At 55.3% G+C, this 21,127-nt stretch overlaps 1 protein-coding gene across 1 annotated transcript in view; it reads left to right on the top strand.

The window, feature by feature from the left end:
• The window catches only part of TCERG1L (transcription elongation regulator 1 like), a 190,573-nt gene that overhangs the window by 113,663 nt on the left and 55,783 nt on the right, over nucleotides 1-21,127 (top strand). The window contains exons 5-6 of the mRNA XM_060126594.1: nucleotides 8,493-8,584; nucleotides 12,163-12,251. Of these exons, the coding sequence (XP_059982577.1) occupies nucleotides 8,493-8,584; nucleotides 12,163-12,251 (181 nt within the window). The remainder of the gene's footprint in view (nucleotides 1-8,492; nucleotides 8,585-12,162; nucleotides 12,252-21,127) is intronic.

Genomic DNA, 21,127 nt, shown 5'->3' with positions numbered 1-21,127 from the left:
TGCTTTACATTGTTGTGTTAGCTTCTGCTGTATAACAAGGTGAATCAGCTATATGCATATGTATATCCCCATATCCCCTCCCTCTTGCGTCTCCCTCCCACCCTCCCTATCCCACCCCTCTATGTGGTCACAAAGCACTGAGCTGATCTCCCTGTGCTATGCGGCTGCTTCCCGCTAGCTATCTATTTTACGTTTGGTAGTGTGTATATGTCCATGCCACTCTCTCACTTCGTCCCAGCTTACCCTTCCCCCTCCCTGTGTCCTCAAGTCCTCACGTGCCTTTCTTTTCCCTCTACCCACCTTGTACCTCATGCCACCTTAGAGCAGGGCCACACCTGCCACATGTTTTGACCAAAAAATGAAGAAACTGTCGTGAGCCTTTTGGAGCACTGCTGTCACCAGGTGCAGAAACCCCTCTGCGGTCAGATCAGAAGTGGCTTCTGGGGAATCAGGGTACATGGGCCCCCTCTCGTGGAAGGACCTGCCCTGATCAGCGGTGTGACAAAACCGTCGCTGTGTGTGCACTCTTTCCGTCACTGTGACGTGCCAATGCAGGTTCTATTCGTCTGCTGTAGATCAGAAATTAGTAACCTTTCCATTAACCTCAAAACCCAAATCAAATAAAAATCTGGGATCCTTTTGCTTTAATGACCTCGGATTTGAAGAAATTGCTGGAAGCCCCCGTCTCCCAGCCCTCCACGGTGGTCTTACTGGTGGTTGGGCTGTGCCTGAACTTCCCAGGTTCCTGGGCCTAGGCTGGCTCGGCCTCCTGGCTGCTGTGAGGTTGACACCCAGGGAAACCCGGGGGACCCAGTGGCCTGTGCGGCGGGACAGGCTGAGCTCTTCACATCCCAGCGCTTTAAACAGAGGAGTCTTGACACCTCTGCTTAGTGCATTCTCGAATAGAGAAGAAGAAAGTTTAAATATTAACTTAAATGATACCAATTTGATGTTTCTGTGTTTTTAACTGGAGCCAGTCCTGCCCTTAGGGCACAGCGTGGGCTGTCACCAGGACCCAGGAAAGGAAACAGAGAGGTTCTCCCCTGGGGCTGCTCACGCGTGTAGCTCCCACCCAGGTGGCCTGGGGACCCCACCTGTCCACTCTGTGACGGGGCCCCGCTCACCCTTCCCACCGCAGGGAGGGCAGGGGGAGGTGTTGCCAGGTGCCCACACAGGTCCCCCAGGGAGAGATGTTTGCCTGGTGTCCCCACGAGAGAGAATCATAGGCCCTCCTCGGTGGGGACCGTACAGGAGCGTGTCCCCAAGGGACCAAAACCAGCGTCAAGGATCATGTCGAGTTATTAAATGCTGGAGTCCAATGAAGGAGTTGGCACTTCTCTCTTGGAGTTGCTGTGTCTCCTCATTAAACAACTAATCTGGGGCTCTTTGGGGGGTACAGTAGGGTCCTGTCTGTTGGTTCTGTTCTTTAACTTGATGAAAGAGACAGCCAGCAGGTGTGGAAACCGGATGGTCAACCTGGCAGCGTTTACACTGAGGCAGATGCTGGGTCCTGAGGGATCTGGGGACACCTGGTAGGTGGGGCGGGGGGAGGCCGCCCCGTATCGTGTGCTTCCCCCGGAGCCCCAGCGCTGGGGAGACCTCACGTCTGGGGGATGGGGGAGAGTGTCCACGACCAGGTTCTACATTAAAGCCAGTGCCCGCAAGAGCTGGGGGTCCTGTCCCCGAGGCAGGAGGAGCCCTGCCTGTCGAGTGAGAGCCTGGAATCACGCTCAGCCCCGAGGGGCTTCCTTCAGGCCTTTTGAGGAGCTCTCAGCAGTCGTGAGATGCTCATCGTTACATTCGTCGAAGCGCAGCTGATGGAACGAGAGACGTTCAAACTGCAAAGCATGGCATCCTTGTCCAGAACGACTGCAAGGACCTCAGCCAGCGGGCGTTCTCGTTTCTTGCACCAGCCCACGAGAATCTCACCACTAAGCTCCTACGAGCATCGCTCTGGCCATTGTCTGGTTTTAAATGCAATGTCCTATTAAAGCAGGTAACCTCAGGGTGCAGAGGCTGGACGAAGCTTCCTCAGGCGGCCCTCCCGAGGAGACTTCGGCTGCGAGGCAGAGTTCTCAGGGGCCCAGGGATGGGCCGAGGTCTGCACCTGCCTGGCGGGGAGGCGTCCGGCTTTGCCATTTTGACCACACTAGGTCAGAACCTCCCTCCCCTGTCACTTCAGTCCCCTGTGGAAGCCGCGATTTCTTAAAGCTCTGAGAGGGACGTGAGGGAGCTTGAAAAAGCCTCAGGACAAAGAGAAGGAAGAGACTTAATAACTGTCCAGGAAGGTAGAGGCGACTTAGGTAAAAAATGGCAACATGCCGGCCCTGTTACTGGAGAGAAAAGGACTACGGCAGAGGGGCTTGGGGGCTGGACGGCTACAGTCTGGGAGCACAAGTGTCATTAAAGACGAAAAGAAACTGTAGTCTGGATCTAGAACGGTCAGACGTCAGTGGAGACGGGAGATATGGGGGGAGCATACAGGGGGTATCGTGGGGAGTCCTGTCCTGGGAGCCCGCCCCCCAGCCTTTCACCTGCCCACCAGCCGACGTTTGTCCCATGCCTGCTGCTCAGTGCCAGCCCCGGAGGTGGCTGTTAGCTGTGGCCGCGGGAGGCTTGCTGGAGGCGGGCGCACAGCGCACACTCCACCCGTCACATGCATGCAGGCGTGAGCGCCCAAGCAAGAGGAGGTGACAGAGCACCCTCGGAGGCAGAAGAGGGGAAATGATAGACCGTAGGACAATTTTCAAAGACGCTGTCCGTGTTTTGAAAGCAATGCATAGTCTATATAGTTCTTATAACAGACAACTTATTTTGATGTCAGCTGTAGAAAACGTCATCACACCTTCTGCACTCATATGTCAGCTTTTTCTCCATTCTTTTCTGACATGGGTGGACCAGAGAGTAACCTAACTAAGTAGTGGATTTCTGTGTAATGCATTTAACTGCTGCGATGGCTGGAAAGTCATCAAAATAGTAGTCTTTTCTGTGTGTGTGGGTATGTGTGTGTGTCTGTCTGTCTGACTGTCTGCGCGTAAGCATGTGCCCGTGTGTGTTGGGGGTGCACCCTTGCCTCTCAGGCGGATGGGCTCCTGAGCCCCTCGTGCCGGCTCGGGTCCTCAGGGTAACCGCCGTGACAAGCCCAGCCGTGGCCCTTGTGACACCCACTTTGGTGGCAGCACTGCCAGGTGTGTGCTCTCTGGCATCCCCGGGGCGAGGTCGAGTGATGGGCGGGTGTTTTCCCCCTTTCAGCAGCTGTAATTCCTGTGCTGCCTTGAAAGGTGGGCGTTGCTGACATAACTCAGCCTGGGACTGTGAAATGGATTTATGCTTTTTGGAAAAGATTGAATGCCGCACTTTTGCAACATGCTCTACCTGAACCAAAGAGAAGTGTTTTAAATGATGGTTTGCAGTCTACAGGAATGTATGAAAAATGTAGGGGGGCTCACAAATGATATGCCATTTGCCTGAAAATGATATTCAGTTACAGTGGAGGCTAGAAGGCCTTGTCTAGTTTTCTTAGGTGTGAAATGAGATGACTGTTTCTGCTTTGCTTAAGCATCGCAGAAATTATTTTAAGGCAGCACTTACAGGAGACAGTATTCGAGATGAAAATACCATTCATTACTCTCCTTAAGGCATTTCTTTAAGTGGGTGATACGCTATTGGTTCTTGGAGGTGAGAACATTCATGTATGGAAGTGGGGTCACTAGATCGTGGCAGACACAGAAAATGGGACCCCAGCACTCCAGGATTGCCCCTAGCACCCCATGTCCTACACAGGCTTCTCCAGGACTGGGGGGAGGGGGGTCACTGGGGAGAAACCTCTGTTTCTGAGCACGTTCCCCGGCAGGGACCCGTCTGTTCACTTCCAGTCTTTGCAGGCGGAGGCCTGTGCGCACGTGGGGTTTAGTGGTGTGGACTGGCTTTGTCAACCTTCCCATCGTGGCCAGTGGTCTGCAATGACCAGGGAACTCAAGTCATCCTGCTGTCCCCCCAGCCTCACGGGCTCCCCCAGGAGGTCACAATCAGGGTCGTGTGGTGCAGACCATCTGTGGATCAGGGGTCCCCTTGGTCTAAGAGGAGATGCCCTACTAATTCCAAATTCGTCAGAAGCCACTGTTGGTTTTCAGGATAGAAAAGGTTAACTGTCTCTTCTGCCCTCTTCCTTGGGGTTAATCCATTTCCTTCTTCCCAGCAGGAAACCAGAAGATTATTCTGGCCCTCCAAGTTCACTGCTTATATCTTCTATTTTGGGGGAATATACCCCAAGCAGTTGCAGATGTCCTCTTGACTTTCAGAATCCCAGGATTGGAAGAAACTTAGGAGATCGGTCCATTTTATAGATGAGGAAACTGAGACCAAGGGAGGGCAAACTTTATTGGATTAAAATGAGATTGAATTTCAGAGTCACCTTTTGACTTAAAAGATGCGGACATGTTTTTATATCTTTTTGACAAGTTAGACAATTTTGACTCGTCTGCAGTGGTTCTTTATGTTAATAATTAAGAAAGCAACTTTTAAATGTTTAAGACAATCCTAGTGCTTTATTCAGTATAGTTCTGGGTGTATAGTAATTGTCCCATTACCATTGTATAAGAGCCATCTTTGCTCTGAGGCCTGATACCAGATAACTTTGAGTCTTCACGTCCCCGGGACTCTAAGGGAACAGGTGGCTTAGATGGGGGCTAATGACCAAGAGGTGACATGCTGGGAAGCTGACATGGACCCCTGACCTCAGATTAGGACACAGCAAGCCCACCTCGCTCTTCTTTTAGGGAAACGAGGTTGATTGATTGCCGAGCTAGACGTTTCCATGGCTAAGTCTCGCCTATGAGGAGCATGACTTTTCTGTCCCCTTTGTTCCACGGGACAAGTTTTGCCGACTGTTCACCTTCCGAGGGCTGTTGTGTATCCCCTCCCGTCACCCTTGCCAACTCCTGCAGCATTTTGAGGGAAGGTGCTGTCTGATCGCTCACTCCACTTCCCCCCACTTCTCCCCGCGAACAGCCAGGGTTGTGCTGGATTCTGTACAGGCAGTTTTCACACAGGCCCCCTTTCTTCTTCCCGGCTTCCATGCGACCTTCCTGGGCCTCCTTGTCGCTCAGCCCTGCCAGGAGGAAAAGCAAACTATCTGCGAGCCCTTCCCCTCCCAGGGCTGGGCTTGATCAATAGACCAACCGCCCCCAAAGATCTGACCATCCTGCCCCCCTCACAGGGTGGAAGGGCATCACACATGCCCCTAAGCATTTCAGCACCAGGTCTTCAGACTTGTTGATTCTCCTCACAAACTAGTTCTCTTTGACACCCAAGGGAGCATCTGATGGCAGCATCATCGGGGTTTGTGGAGAGGCCCAAAGCACAGGGTGGTTCAGCAGGTCAGAGTGGGCCCCGGAGTGGCCCTCGGGGAGACGTAGCATCAGCTCTTCCAGGACGAACGTGGAGACCCAGGCTATCACGAGAGGGATCTGGGTGGCCCAGCTGAGCCAAGGTGCGAGGCTGCACGAGCCACGGCTGTGAGGGGGGTGGGCTCTTAAGGAAGCCGCGCAGGGCGAGGCCCAACGTCTGTCACAGGCGCTCTGGGGGGCGCGTGTGCCGCGAGGGGCTTCAGCGTGATGATCAGGGCCGTCTTTGCAAAGAAGCCGTCACAGTGAGCAGCGCCGTGCATGTAGCCCAAATGCCAGATTTGAAGAGCTAAGTTTTACAAAGATCAAGTGTTTTCAATAAAGGAAAAAAAATTAATATACTTTCTCAGAATAATGAGGGCATACACGTAAGCAAGACTGCTCTCATTGAGAACTGCGTTCTGAGGAGCACACAGGGCCTTGCGGTCAGTTTCCTCGCACTGTTTTTACAACGTGTAGTATTCGCATGAGGTGAGAAGATCCTCCCATTTCCAGCGACGCCCGATGGCTTTGTTTTCTGTGCGGAGCCCCCGCATCGGCACACGGCCCCTCCCTCCGGGCACGGCCCGTGCGGACTGGGAAGGAGCCCAGACCGTGTGCTCAGGCGGTGGAAAGCTGCTCATTTCTACTCACAGCTCAGGCCTCGGTCCAGCAACTCGAAAGTAGAGCCCAGGGTCATAACCCAGACCCTCCACTTCGTTGCAAATTCAAGCTTTTCTCCCCTTTCTTTGGGCCTTGCCGGGAGGCAAGGTGGGAGCAGGGAGAGTTCAGCTTCCTTTTTGTTCTCTGGCCTCCTTCACAGAGCAGGGGTCGAGCGTCCCAGGTCCTGCGGGCGGCTCTGGGGAGGTTCTGCAGGCTTGGTCTCCTGGGCAAGGCAGTGTCCCTGTGTCCCCGGCCTCTCTTTCGCACAAGAGCTGCTCTGGTGGCCTCTTCAGACGCCACCCTCCGTGGCTCTCTCCTCAGTGCCCCCACCCCGGCGCAGGCCCTTGCGCTTTTCTGGCCGGTGTAGACCTCTTGCTAAGGCTGCCCACACCCAGGCATCCTTGCAAAGCCCCTCTGCCCACCTTGGGCACCAGCCTCCCACCCTGTTCCTCAGCTGCAGCGGCGGGAAGGGCTGGGTTCCAGGACTGCCCCGCGGATGCCCCCTGGCAAACCCCCATTCCCGTCTGGCACGGAGTTGGTGGCTGGTGGGATCAGGGCCTGAGCTGAAGCCCAGACGGGGGTCCCCGGCTCTAGACCTCGTGACAGGCCGGGCTCTGCAGGACGAGTGGGGACAGGGTATCAGAGAATCTGCTGTTGACTCAGTGGAACCACCCGCATTCCTCGAGGCTGGGGTGTGGTTTGTTGACTGAGGTTTGCTTTACAGTCCCTTCCCCAAGGCTGGTGGTGAAATGGCCCTGTAAGTGGTGTTGCCAGGCCCGAGGCGAGCCTCTGGGTGGTGGTCACGGCTGCCCGGGACCCCAGTGGTCGGCACTTACCGCCCCCGTGTGAAGGGGATGTGCGTTCCAGGCTCCAGACGCACGCGGTTTGGAGATGTGAGGGCAGCCGGAAGCCGCAACGTCTGGGATCCACGCTTGGTCTGTTTGCCACCAGCCTGAGCTAAGGTCCCTTTAAGAGCCAGGACCAGCCAGCTGGCCCCTGGGGAGAGCCTGCAGGCCAGGCCACGCTTCAGAGTGACAGCAAGCCTGGCTGCGGTCCTAACAACCTCTGTCCGTCCACCCATGTCCGTGACAGGTGGAGGCGGGGCCTCAGGGCTGGCTCCCGCGTGCTTCCGCCTCGTCCAGACGCAGCACCTCTGTGGGGACTGGACTTTTGGTCCAGGTCCAGAGCTGGCCCCGGGGCACTGCTGCATCTCTGAGGTACAGTTGTTAGTGGGGTGCCTGCTCCCTCACCCAGGCTCTGGGGCGACTGCCCTGCAGCCTGGACCTGGCTCTGCAGCCACTAGGGTGCCAGGTACCGATGCCCACCGTGGCACCATGGCCGGGCCCCAGGTGGGAGCCAAGCCCAAGCATGCACACACACACGTACACACACGTACATTCATGAGAACACACAGACGCGCACAGACACAGACACGTACACACACGTACATTCGTGAGAACACACAGACGCGCACACATGTACACACACGTACATTCGTGAGAACACACAGACGCGCACACACGTACACACACGTACATTCGTGAGAACACACAGACGCGCACAGGCACAGACACGTACACACACGTACATTCGTGAGAACACACAGACGCGCACACACACAGAGCGGTGCTTATCGTTCTCTCCTCCCTTCCACTGGGAAGGAGAGACCCTGGGACCTGCTCAACTGTGTTGCACAGACAGGAGCCCCAGGTCAAGCAATCCCTTCCAGACCCTTCCAGGGTCTCCTCGGTGAATTTATCTATTTGTGAGGCTGGTGTGTTTAGGTGGCTTGGTGTTTCTACTAATCCTTGCTCCTAACACCCTGGTTAATCTTGCTGTCCGTCACTGCCCGCAGACGTCTGAGGCTACGCAACGTCTTTGAATAAGATGAAGCCTAAGTCTGTTTTCATATCTGGAGTCAGGTTGTTTCCACTTTCCCCTCCCTCCTCCCAGACAGTCACTGTCTGCACAGTCAAAGCACTGTGCAGGCCACCCATGGGGGCCAGAGTCCACTTTAGTGATGGGCAAACAACGGTAACGGGAAGTCTGGCCAGCATGGACCCCCAGCCCCTGTTGGGACAGGGCTCAGGGTGGCCCATCACGGCCACTGGCTGTTGAAGCCTACGGAAGCCTGCCTCTGCTGCCCACATTGGCCCCCTTGTCAGGGAGACCTGAGTCCTGTCCATTGTGACCCACGTGGCCTGGTCCAGGATGCGTGCGTGGCCAAGTGCTCCGTGGACAGTGCTGTGCAGGCTCAGATGCTGTTGCCACGACCTCACCATGGAGTCGCAGTGGAGGCGTGGCCAGCACCAGTCGGCACAGCTTCCCGTGGGATGCACCGTGCGCACCACCACTCTGAATTCTCCAAGCCACTGTCTGTCCTTGTTCAGTTTTACAAACTGACAAGACAAACAGATGCTAACGACGGTTGTTTTGGCCCCGCAGATAAAAGCAGAGAGCACAGCCGGGCGCCCTGCCCGCCGGCCCTGATGCTGCACGGGGAGACGAAGAGCCCGGCAGGAGACAGACCAGCCAAGGTCAGTGGGCTGCGAAGATGTGAAACCCCGGGCTGGGGGCTGCGGGGCCCGCACGGCCTTCGTCCCTGTTTTCCCACCTGGCTCTCGGCAGTGGTGTTTTGCGGTCCCCTGGGTGGAACAGGGCCGGATCCAGCAGGACAGCTCCAGAGCCCTGAGGAAGGGAAGGGGCATCCGGGAGCCGGGCAGAAGCAGCCTGGCCTTCCCTTCCTGGTCTGGGTCCAGAGCTCGCTGGCCAGCACTGCTCAGAGGAGTAGTGACCCTGGCCTTCTGGGTCCGCCGCCCTCACATCTCAGCAGGCACGGGCACGGGCACGCGGGCAGCCAGGCCGTGCAGTTGGACGCCCCTCAGGCGAGGCTGCGGTCTGCGTTTGGTTTCACTGTTATAGGAAAACCAGCACATGTTTGTGTTTCCTGAACGCATTAGAGTCTCAGGTCCTTCCCTTTGCTCGTCTACCAGACGGCATTTTATAGACTTTGAACGCGTTGGATGCATTTCTCTTCCCACGACTAACCCAAGAAATCAGCGTTTATCGCTGCTTTTGAAAGTCACAAACGGCACTTTGGCCTCTGGCCTGATCTGTCAGCTACGCTGCTGGCCTCTGGCCTGCCCCAGTGTCGTGTGAACATTCTCTCTTCCTTTGCTGTTACCAGGTGTGTCTCTGCCTCAGCCTGTTACGTCCCCGTTCCCGCTGGTTGTCCTACCGGTTCCCTGTTAGTGACGTCCCTGGGCACACACTCACCTGTGGGCCACGCCTTCCTCCCCATCGTTAGTGCCGATGCTAAATGGTATAAATGGATCACGAACGTTAGTGCAAATTAAACTGTTGCTCCCTGATGTAGGATTTCTCTATAAGAGATTAACATCCGTGTCAGAATTACATGTTTATTAGACAGATCGTCTTTCTTCTGTTTTAGCTGCTTTCTTCATCTCTGGGCTCTGTGCCTCTAATTCACTTTTATTACTTCAGTGTGGAAGGGGAGTTTTATGCCATGATTAGCCTTTTTTTTTTTTTTTTTTTTGGCGGTACGCGGGCCTCTCACTGTTGTGGCCTCTCCCGTTGCGGAGCACAGGCTCCGGACGCGCAGGCTCAGCGGCCATGGCTCACGGGCACAGCCACTCCGCGGCATGTGGAATCCCTCCGGACCGGGGCACGAACCCACGTCCCCTGCATCGGCAGGCAGACTCTCAACCACTGCGCCACCAGGGAAGCCCATGATTAGCCATTTTTATCACCCACAGGAAATCATAACCAGCGTGCATCTCAAGAAGACGACCTTGGTAATTAGTGAGAATTACCAAGAGAACCCCAGCTTTGCCAAATTGAAATGTTAGTCCCCATCAGAAATCACGTCCCACCGTATTTACTTGAATAATTAGTGGGGGAAATCTAGTACTCAGAGGCCCCTCGTTAGGTTTCAGTCTTCAGTTAGCTTCATAATGAACATCCCTCCTTGTTTTTCTGCTTGGATTACTAACGTAAACTCTGGTCTTGATATAATCATATATTTCTAACACAACTGTTTCTGAATACTCCCAGTTATGCTATTTTCTCACAGGAAACAAAGACTTTCTACCACCCCAAAATTCTACAAAAAGATCGTTCCTCAACTGATGAACTTAGGGATAATTACGTAAATTACAAATCATTTAGTCAGTGTAATTGTACGTCACAATGAATGAAGGGCCCCAGGAAGCCCCCAGGAAGAGACCAGGATGGACAGGCGTGAAAGAGATCACCCCTCATGTCATGGATCTTACCTGTCTAACCTTTAATTGACGCGGTTCCCCATGGTCCTTGCGCAGAGGCCGCGCTAGACCTGGTCCGGATGAGCTCTTCATCCCGGCCCTTCCCATCCATCCTCTGCCTGGCTCTGCCGGCACTGGCCGTTCTCTCCTGATGTCGCGGGCTCGACTCCCGAGTGAACAGGAGGCAGGTTCACCCCGTTGCCTGTGGTTTTGCCGGCGTTCACGTGACTTGTTTGGGGGTTTTCCTACCCTTATAGACCCTTGGTGATCTTTTAACTTTATATTTGAATTTTATGTTTCAGTGCTCTCATAACGTAGCACTTTGCTCGCTAACGATTCTGTTTCAAGGGAGGTCGGGACGGTGGGCATGAGCGCTGGTCCCGGTGTGGCCCTCGGGGGCCCTGGAACGAGCCTGTGGACTCCTGTCCTTGTGCAGCCGGCCTGGCAGCGGTGCCCACATGGGGCGTGGCAGCATTGGCATCCTTGACTTTGAATCATTCCCACAAATGGCTAACCGTCTCCTCACCCACACCGCCTCAAAAGCACTGACGCTGATGATGGTAGAAACAGATCCTCAGAGTTTAGGGTGACATTTAATTTTTTTAAAATGAATCTAGAGCTTTAATCGCTCCTGACTTTCTCAGCTCAGAACCTGGCTGCTGCGTTGAATAATTATGCACTAGTATCTTTTAATCTCACCTGATTTTGTGAAAGAGAACACAGTCCTTATTATACTATTCTAAATTTGAGATTAAAACCATGGAAACAGCTGGTAGAAGAAAAAACTGTTTCCTCCCCACTAGAATTTATTGTGCTATTATGGTTTCATTTCTTTCTTATAGCTGTTCCAAAATTGAGATGGCACTGACTTTAAAAAAACAAAAATTCTTCATGGTAATTCTTCAGTTCCACCTGTAGGAGTTTGGTTCTGTTTCCCTTTGTTTAAGAAAATCTGATACCTGTCGTACATCAGTGCAGCTAAATAAGTTCATCTGAATCTTGGATCCGTGTTTCTGTTGGCGTCATAATTGCCCATGTTTTCTAATCTCAAACAACTTCCGTTTCTCTCCAGATTCTGACCATAATGAACAATGATCAAGTGTCCCAGCCATAGTTTGTTTTTTTTTTTTTTTTTAACTTTAGGGAATGATCTTCATTTTCTTCTGGGTGATGTCATATTCAAACATTCTTTATTTTCTACCTGAAGACAGAGACAGAGTGATTTTCAAACCCAGCTATGCACCACAGTCACCTGCACAATGTAGAACACGCCCTGAACTCTGCCCTCACATGGATTCTCTAGAAGGAGGGGGTGGGGGGAGTCACTGCAAGGACACAGGCTTGTCACTTCCCCTGCCTTCAAGGGACGGGACGGCCCAGCCCAGCCACACCTGGGACCCTCACTGCTCCAAGGTTCTCTGCCGCCGAAGGCAGTGTTTGGCCGTAGAGTGACTCCAGCCCCTGGGTCAGCCCATCTCCAGAGACGAATCCAGTGGGAGTTTCTGCCCCCAAGACACTAAGGCATCTGGAAGCAAACTCCCAGCCACCACCGCCCGTGTCTGTTTCTACAAAAGCAGGCAGCTGAGCCCATTTGGGATAATTAGAGGGAAGCCTTAGTCTGAATCACTCAACGCGGTCAGTGGTACCATTAATTCTAAATTCTCATGTGGCTGCCGGGTGCCATTAGCTGGCTCTGCTGAGCAGGTCATTACCTAATAGCTGCTGTGGGCAGGCCTGTCTGCAGAAGACTTGTTATTCTTTACTCGGTTGCCTGTAGCTGAAGAGGACTGTTTAATTTTTTTAAAGTTCTCTCCTTCTCTCTCTGCTGAAAGGAGGTTCCATCGATCCTAGTGACGGGCGAAGACAGAGCGGCCAAAGGCACAAGACCCGTGGCCTCCACCCCGGTGCCCGGATCCCCCTGGTAAGACGCCCGGAGGCCGGGAGCCCTGTCTGATCCAGCATTTGCTTGTTGTCACCAGAGAGAAATGCGTACTCCGTCGGTAATGCTGTTTTAAAAAATTAACTTGCAGCTCCTGGCAGGCAGCTCTCCACACAGTGGCCACCTTCTGCCGAAAAATAGCATTTAAGTGATAAGTTATCCTGCTCGAATATATTTGCAAATATGTATTCAAATAGTAATGTGGTTGCATATGTATCCGTGAAAGGCAGTGTCTGAAGAGACGGCAGCATGCCTTGAGCTCCAAAGGCCTTTCCCTCTACTCCAAGAAGAGCGTAACTGAATAGCTGTTAATTAAAGATGTGTCTGGCTCTCTGCAGCTGCCCTGTGAGGATTCCTGGTCTTTGAGTACGCCACACTCAAGGCGCCCTCCACGAGGGAGCCGCTGGCTTTGCTTTTTTAAATGTCCTTTTATAATGGAGTAATTTGGAAGCAGAAAAAAAAGGTTATTATAGTAAAATTAGCTTTAAAACCTGAAGATTAGATTGCAGGATACAGTTGGGAGGAACAGCTAATTTAGAGAACAGAAGTAGAACCATTGGCATCGTTTAATGCACCATCAGGGCGGAAGCAGCAGCTGTCCGTGGTCCCAGGCTGTGGCATTCGCCCTGCATGGTGTCCTGAGTGACATCTGGCATCTGTCCTGCCCTGCAGCCCTGCCCCGGTCACCTGCTCACTGCGAGAACCTGTGCTCTTAACTGGACAGGCGGGGCACCCGCTCCTCTGGTCGGTCAATGGTCGGTGTTGCGGGCACCTGGGGGCCCCCCGCCCTCTGCCTTTAGCTGAAATGCTCGGCACCGTGAGGATGCCTCACGGGTCCGGGCTCCCTGTGCTAACACGCCTACAGAGTGTCCTGCAATTAATTCAGTTGGTTTCTGACACCAACTCCTGGGTTAGCCAAAACCCCGCAGGCTGAGTGAGGGCTCAGTCCCACCCCTCTTCCCCTCCTTCAGACCCAGCCGGCTTGCCGGCATCTCTGTCCAGCTGATTGCGAACTCAGGGCTTCCCACGACCTCCCCTCGGTTTGAGAATTTGCTAGAACGACTCACAGAACTTAGAAGAGTGATTTACTTATGATAGCAGTTTTATTATAAGGACACAACACAGGAACAGCCAGGTGGAAGAGAGGCACAGGGCAAGGTGTGGGAGGGGTCTCGGGGCCCCCATTCCCTCTTGGGGGCATCACCCTCCCAGGACACCAACGTGGTCACCACGTTCAGCCTCTCTGACCTGAAGGAGGTTTTATGGACGTCTAATTACTAGGCACGCCCTCTCCCCTCCTGGAGGGCGTGAGGTGAGGCCACAAACCAACCCTCTCGACCCGTAGCGGGTTCTTCCGGGCCCAGCCCCGTCCTCCAAGAGTCACCACATGGGGCATGGGAGCAGACTCGAGTGTGCTCAGAGGGGCTCCTTGTGAGTAAAAACAGACGCTCAGTCACTTAGCTAATGCCAAGGGCTTTAGGAGCCTGGTGCCAGGAACCGAATGGGGGACAAAACAAAATTAAACGATTTATTTTTTATGACGCCACGAATGCTGTTTGGGGTCTTCTGTAACCAGACTCCTCACATGTGTTTCTAAGGCCAGCTCACTTTGCCACAAATCGTACTGGGGGTGAGAATAAATTCAATGCGGGCACGTGGCCCTGTTACTGTGTACGTGATGCTGCCCTTGGGGATTATAATTGGGGAGAAGACATGACCTTGGGCCCGAGAAGCTTCTGATTGTGGAAGCGGTGGTGTCAGTTCCGCAACAGTACTGTGTTACAGCCCAAAGTGCTTCCTGAGGTCCTGGAGTCACACCGTCCTCGTCTGCCGCTGCCCCTCTGTGTGGGTCCTTGGCCTTGAATTATTAATCAGGCTTCCAGCCCCGTGGCGGCCATGGAGGGAGCCACCCTCTCCTGACTTACAGGCTGTCACACGGCACGAGCAAGTCGTGCCGCAGGGCAGGCGTGTCCAGGCCGCGGTCCGGACTTTCAGATGAGGCCGTGCTGCGCTTTCTGAGTGGGAGTTAGGCCCGCCGGCCGGACCTGGGCATCCTTCCCACCTCTGCTCCCCTATTTCCCTGCCTTCCTGACTCAGTCCCACCTGAGCGAGGCTGCCCGGCCTCACTGAGCAGCCCGGGGTAAAGGATGCCAGCGTGTAAAAACCCCACACCTGGGAGGCTGGGTCTGTGCATCCCCTGGAAAGTGGAAGAGGGACCTGGACCTCGCAGGGAGCAGGGGGGCGTAGGGGCAGCACCAGACCGGCTTCTACTGCAGCCTCCCTCCCTCCCGACTGGGGGAGGCTGTGTGCAGCGTGGTCTGACGCGCCCTTAACCTTGGTGTTGCACCCACGCAAGCCTTGGTGAGGACACGCCCTGCGTGACCGCCATGTGCCTCTGGGAAGAGCTCTTCTGCCCTGGGGGCTGCACCTGTTGCACCCAGTGAGCTCGGGTCACCCACCACGACCCCCTCCAGGGAGCGGGCTAGTCGTCAGCCTGGGCCTGGGGTCAGCCAGGTCCTCAGGAGACGAAGGACAGAGAGACCTCCTGGAGGTGCGGGAGGCCAAAGCACTGCCTCCTCCACCTGTCGTCCCCGCCGGCCATCGCAGGCCAGGAAGCTTGAGGAAGCCCTCGCCCAGACCGAGAACGTGCCAGGGACCCGCTGCCTTTAACTCTCTGGTAAGCAGGGATTCACAGTGGGGCGTCCACGTGACAGTGCACTGGGGAGACTGGGGGAGGTGACTGGGTCTGTAAGAGTCAGTGAGTCCAGGGATCCCGGCGGGTCTCCAGGCGCTGTCAGAGGCTGTGGTGACCAGAGGAGGGGGCAGGGCCGCGGGAGGGCTCGGCTGTCTCCCCGAGTGGGTCTCCACCTCTCACGGCCGAGCGCCCGGAGTGCCTCTGTGTCCGAAGTCACTGTGTTCTTCCCTTGACGGTGCGTCCTCTCCATGGAGGTCCCCAGCCGGTCAAACTCCGGGCCCGCTCCCGCCGAGCCGACCCCCATCTTGCCCTCTTAGGCTGGTAGGGAAGCCAGCACTCAAACTTCCCTGCAGTGAAAGACCCCCAGGATGAGGAAGCTGGACTCTGCAGCGGGTCCCCGGCACATTCTCTGCCTGGTTGAGGGCAACGGCTGGTTGATGTAACAGCAGAGGAGGAAACACTGACTGTTCCTGAAGGCGGATTCTCCTGGACGCCCTGGGCCTTGGTCGAGATGGAGCCGCCCGGAAGGCGTTTGTTCCGTGAAGATGGTCTGGGGTCCTGGACGACGTTCTGATGTGAGAACAAGCCTCCTGCGGGGCCCACTCTCTCCACAGGGCTGCCTGACGCTTCTGTGCTGTCCCCTGTCTCCACCACTTGAAAATGGGACCATAAGTTCATGGTCAATGACTGAGGGCTGGCAGGCAGCATCTTTCAGGAGCTACACAAAGAAGTTAAAGCAAGTGGGGTCTTCAGGGGCACAGGTGGATCCCCTCCTCCAGGCAACTCCCACACTGCCAGGGTCTTGGGGCCCTTCCAGACGCCTGTGTCCCAAGCTGGGAGCTGAGGACCCGCGGGTGCTTCCCCTGCACACGCGAGGCGTTCCTGTGGCTGGTCACTGCCCTCATCTCCAGCCGGCAGGTTATCAGGTCACTAAACGCACATTGGTGTCAGTGGGCGCGGCAGCCGGAGGTGCCCAAGCTGGAGACCAGGCTTAGAGGGTGAAAAACAACACGCCGGTGTGTCCTGTGCTCTCAAGGCCCCCCTGAACCTTGACCTCACTTCGGACACAGGTTGTGTGGTCCACCCGCATGGAGCGGTTCTGCAGCACACCAGCTGGGTGTCCCACAGGTCAACCCATCTGACACTGTCAGACCCCACGTTCAGGGCTCAGACCCACAAGACTGTACCCCCTCTTCAGATGCCGAGTGAAAGTCCAGGTTGTCACCTGTGCTTCTGACCGACCGGCTCTAAATCAAGGTTCGAAGCACCTCCTTCTGTGTTCAGTTAATTTGCTAGAGCGACTCACAGAGCTCAGGAAGACCGTCTACTTACTAGGTCGTTGGTTGTATAAAAGGGTACAACTGGGGAGCAGCCAGATGGATGAGCTGCACAGGGTGAGGTATGAGGAAGGGGCTCAGAGCTTCCATGGCCCCTCCAGGCATCACACTCCCCAGATCTCACATGTTCCCCAACCTGGAAGCTCTCCAGTCCTTGTGGGGTTTTATGGGGGCTTCATCCCATAGGCACGGTTGATTAAATCATTGGTCGGTGGTGACTGACTCAACCTCCAGCCCCTCTCCCCTCCCCAGAGGTTGGGGAGGGGACAGAAATTTCCCACCTTCTAATCACAGGCTTGGTCCCCTGGTCACCAGCCCCCTTCCTTAAGGACCTTCCCAGAGTCCCTCACTGACATGAACTCGGGCATGGAGGAAGGAGCCTGGGATGTGAGTAAGAAGACGCTCCTCCCACCTCGACCCCTCCTCCCTCCTCCCTTGGGAAGAGTTTAGGAGCTCTGCGCAGAAACAGGGACGGGGACCAGATACACATGTCTGGGCATAAATCACGGTATCCCAGGAGGGAAAGTGGGAGCGAGGTTTCTACTCTCCCTCAAATCTTCATGTCTGCGGGCCCCAGTGTGCCTCACCCAACCTGCCCCGTGAAGCCGGGGCTGCTCAGTCCTTCCAGGTCAGCCCTTTCCCAGGGACAAAGGTGGGCAGAAGGAGGAAAGGAACAGAGAGCAAAGGACACGGAGGTGCTGCCTTTTCAGCTCAGAGACCTCAACCCTGGGGATGTGACCCAGTGAATGTCCTGCAGATGGGACACTCCTCCTGGGACAGGGCGCTTGGAGGCAAGCAACAGGTGCAGAGAGGGACCTAGGTGTGTCTCTGTCGGGGGTGGCAAGGCATGTACCCCTCTCCCCACTGGGCTGAGATGGACGCTTAGAGAGAGAAGCAAAGATGACTTCCATCTTGCAGAACCCGTAAACATCTGGATTTGCAATGTGAAAGTGAGTGCAGGGATCCTTTTGTTTGACAAACCAGCAGTCCCCGATCCCATGCGCTAAAATCCAGATCTTCCTGTAATAGGGCTGCTAAGCATGGATGCTTTGTACTGGACCTAACTAACTCTGGTGCACTAATTATGTCCTCTGGGATCTGCGGACAGATAAAGAGAAGAGGGAATGTGGCAACCATCCAGAAATTTTACAGCGGTGATTAGAGCAGAGGAACGTATACATATTACTTAAAATGTGCATAAAACGATACATAAAATTAATTTTGCATGTCACAGCTGGCTTGGTCTAGCCGAGACCAACCATAGCAAGTGGATAAGCAGATTTCTCTTGGGGAATCACGTTTATTTACCTGGCCACCAGCTCCTTGCTTCAGTCCCACACGTGTCCCTACGGCACAGGAACTGGGTTTTTTGTAGCCTAGCTAGGAACATGTGCTGTGCTAATTGTTGCCACTCCTCTATCTCCCAGGTAATAATCCCCTATTAAGTCCCTAATTAGCTCCTCTCTTCCCTCGCTGGAGAGGCTCAGTGGGTGGTGAAAGTAGGAGGTTGTGAATGTTTCCTACACCGTGGTCCTGGGCACTGGCTCTTCCCTGCGATGAAGGTGTGGTGTGGGCGTCCATGGACGCAGCCCCGGGCACTTACAGAGCCAGTGCATCCCCGAGGCAGCGAAGGTACAACACAGACCCATCCAGCATCGGGGAAGAATTGGCCCAAGTCAATCCCCCAGTGGAAAGCTTCTTTCTTAATAGCCAGGCTTGGAGCCAGAGGGGCAGGTACCCAGGAAACTGAGATGCTGAACTGTGTCCACCTGATAAAGAACATGTGGGGCCTCGCGTCAGGGGGACTTTTTGGAGCCCATGTTTCCCTGTGTCTGAGTGTATCCGATTCTTCGGGGAAGGACACCTGCCCAGCTGAGCCGTCTGCCCTCAGCCCAGCATCAGGTGGAGGTGACATCTGTCAGCATCTGCCGGGGCTGAAAGTTGAAACTCCGTTGCTCTTCACCCCGCAGCAGCACAGGACGGGGCCCGTTCCCCGCAGCCAGGGGCCGGGACACCTTCACTCACCTACTTCCAGCTGCTTCTTATTACCCAGGCCCTGCCCCTGCCGACCGGAACCTTCTCATGTCTGGCAGACCCCCAGCTCCAGGACCTCAGGACGCCCTGCAGAGCCAGTGGGAGGACTGGGGTGTGCTGAGGCTGGTCTCTCACAGCCTTTGGGGGGTTGCCCTGGGGCTGCTCTCTCTGCGCCCATGGACGCATGACCACCTCCCTGCCTCTGCGTCCGAGGCTGCCGGCTCCTCAGTAATTCTCGCTGAAATACCCTGTCCCCTGTGGGATGGAGTCACATTTCCCACGTGGGCAGATCCTAGTTGACTGCACTTTCTCAGCAGGCGCATCACTCCCTGGGTCCTTCAGCTGCTGTAGCGATGGCGGTGCTGGGTTTGGTGGGACCGGGTCTCATCTTTGAAAACCCAGAGTGCAGGTCTTCAGGGAAGAGGGAGGTGGTGGGGGAGGGTGGCCCGTCCCAGACACCACCTGCTGCCTTGCTTTCAGAAGGTCTTCCTGAATACTTAGTCCTTCCTCACCTTTGGGGTCTGTCCTGACTCGGGGTCCCCAGAAGCAGCACCTGGGACAGCGCTCTGGTGCCTGTGAGTTACCAGTTACCTGAGGAGTGATTTCCAGGGAGGGGGCAGTGGGGACGCAGGGCAGGAGGGGGCTGGGCTAAGCGAGGATGTGGTCTCAGCTGGAGGCCAAACCTTGGGTGCCTTGGGCCATGAACACCTGGATTTGTCCCATGCTTTCACCCCCTGGCTGTTAGGGGAGGCGGCCCTGGGGTGGGCGTGGTCTCCAGGTGAGGCAGTGACCCACTGAGCACGACTCTCCGTAGCCCAGGGCAGACCAGCTCAGGGGGCTGGGGGCGGGTGCGCCTGCCCATGAGGTTGATCCGGGGGAGGGCACCGACTTGACCATGACTGGGGCCCTGGACCGAACTGGAAAATTAGGAGACAAGAACAGAAGCTATAATACAAGTCAGAAGGGATTTAAGAAATCACCTGGGGCTAGAGCCTCGCCCACTGAGGCCCAGGAGACTGAATTCGCTGTCTGAGCTGTTGAGACACAGAGAGACAGAGCCGTCCTGGAAGCAGGTCTCCACGCGCTTGGGCTCCTGCGTGCACGCCCCCGCCCCCAGCTCCCCTCTACGACTCTTAGAGGAGGGAAAAGACCAGTCGGCTGTGGGCATGAGGCTGCTGGGGGCTGGGCTGTGAAGCCCAGATCTCTGGTGTGTGCGTGTTTGTGTGTGTATGGGTGGTGGGGACAGGATGACTTCCTGCCAGGACAGCCAGTACCTGTCAGGTGTATCAGCTGCAGAACTTCATTGTCCTACAAATGAGGTCAGGGGTCCTGGGGTCCACACAGCAGCTCTTAAATTTTTTAAGTGTATAGACAGGGATGAAGGGAGCCAAAGATGCTTCTAGAAGTTTTCACTCGGGCCAAGTAAAGTCAAACATCATGAAAAAAAAAAAAATTCAAGCCAGACTGTTACAAACGGAGCCTGGTGGCTGCCAGGAGCTTTGGTCTTGGGGCAAATCTTTCCAGCCACAGCCCAGCCAAAGAAGGCTTCAGAAGCCTGAATTGGGCGAGTGGGCAGCTGCCTTTGTGCCCCAGAAAAACCTGATTTGATGCGCTCAACAGGGAGGGAGGTGCCCGGGTGGGACCTGCCATCACCCCTGTGCTGCTGCTGGTCTGCTCGCCTCTTACTTGACATTCACTCAGGGCGGAGCTATACATAGCCTACAGCACAGCATAATTACCTGCAGCTTTACACTCGATAAAAACGTCTTATGCCAGCTGAGTTCTGCAGCAAAAGGCACGCAGCTTCCTCCAGGCCCCGAGAGGTTACCTGTCCCCTGCCTGGGCTCGCTGGGGCTGGGGGCGATCCAATCCATAGGCAGGGATCTAGTCCAGTTTGCCAGCGTTGCCCCTCGACTTCCAGCCCCTGTGGGCCCAGGAGCCGCCCAACGTCTAATAAAGGCGGGGCCCTCGTGTCTTGCCTGAATTTTCCCGCAGCGGTGAGCATGTCAGAACAACACAAATCTCCATTCCAACCCCCGCCTATGCAGATGATGGAACGAAGGCCACAGAGGGTGAGGGTGGCTCTCAAGATCACCTGAAGGTCAAGGGCAGGTCTAGAGCTGGAGGGTGTGTCCACCGAAGAGGCGGGGCATGGCCTTCCACCTGGCTGACCAGGCCAGCAGGGGCCAATGCTGTGGGCACAGTGCTGGGGTCTGGGTCTCTGCTGGAGGGAGGCAGGCCCGGTTGCTGGCACCCAGGACGGAGAGGGGCCAGAGGTGAAGCGCGCTGGGTAGTCTACTATAGACTCAGAGGTTCCATCTCCACAAATCTGTCATCTCATTGCTCTGGAGGTCAGAATCCAACACGGACCCCACGGAGCTGAATCCAGGTGTGGGCAGGGCTGGCTCCCTCAGGAAGCTCCAGGCAAGGATCTGTTCCAGGCCTTCCCAGCTTCTAGAAGCATCGGCATTCCTTAGCCCTTTCCTCTAACTTCAAGGCCAGCAGTGGAGCATCTTCCAATCTCTCTCTCCCTCTACCCACCCACCCCAGGTGTGTGTGTGTGTTTGCCTGTCTGTCTGTCTGTCTTCTGCTTCTGTCCTCACACCTTCTCTGACTCGGACCCCCCCCCTTTTCTCTTATGAGGACCGTGTGATGACACTGAACCCACCTGCACAGTCCAGGCTACTCACCCCATCTCAAGAAACTAACTTAATCACATCTGCGAGGTCTCTTTTGCCATGTAAGGTAGCATTCAGAGGTTCTAGGGAGTCAGATGTGGACCTCCTCAGGGC

This window comes from Lagenorhynchus albirostris, chromosome 16, assembly GCF_949774975.1.
Source record: "Lagenorhynchus albirostris chromosome 16, mLagAlb1.1, whole genome shotgun sequence".
In the NCBI taxonomy this organism is placed as follows: Eukaryota; Metazoa; Chordata; class Mammalia; order Artiodactyla; family Delphinidae; genus Lagenorhynchus; species Lagenorhynchus albirostris.
The sequence above is the reverse complement of the archived record's forward strand: the minus strand, read 5'-3'. Positions and strand labels throughout refer to the sequence as shown.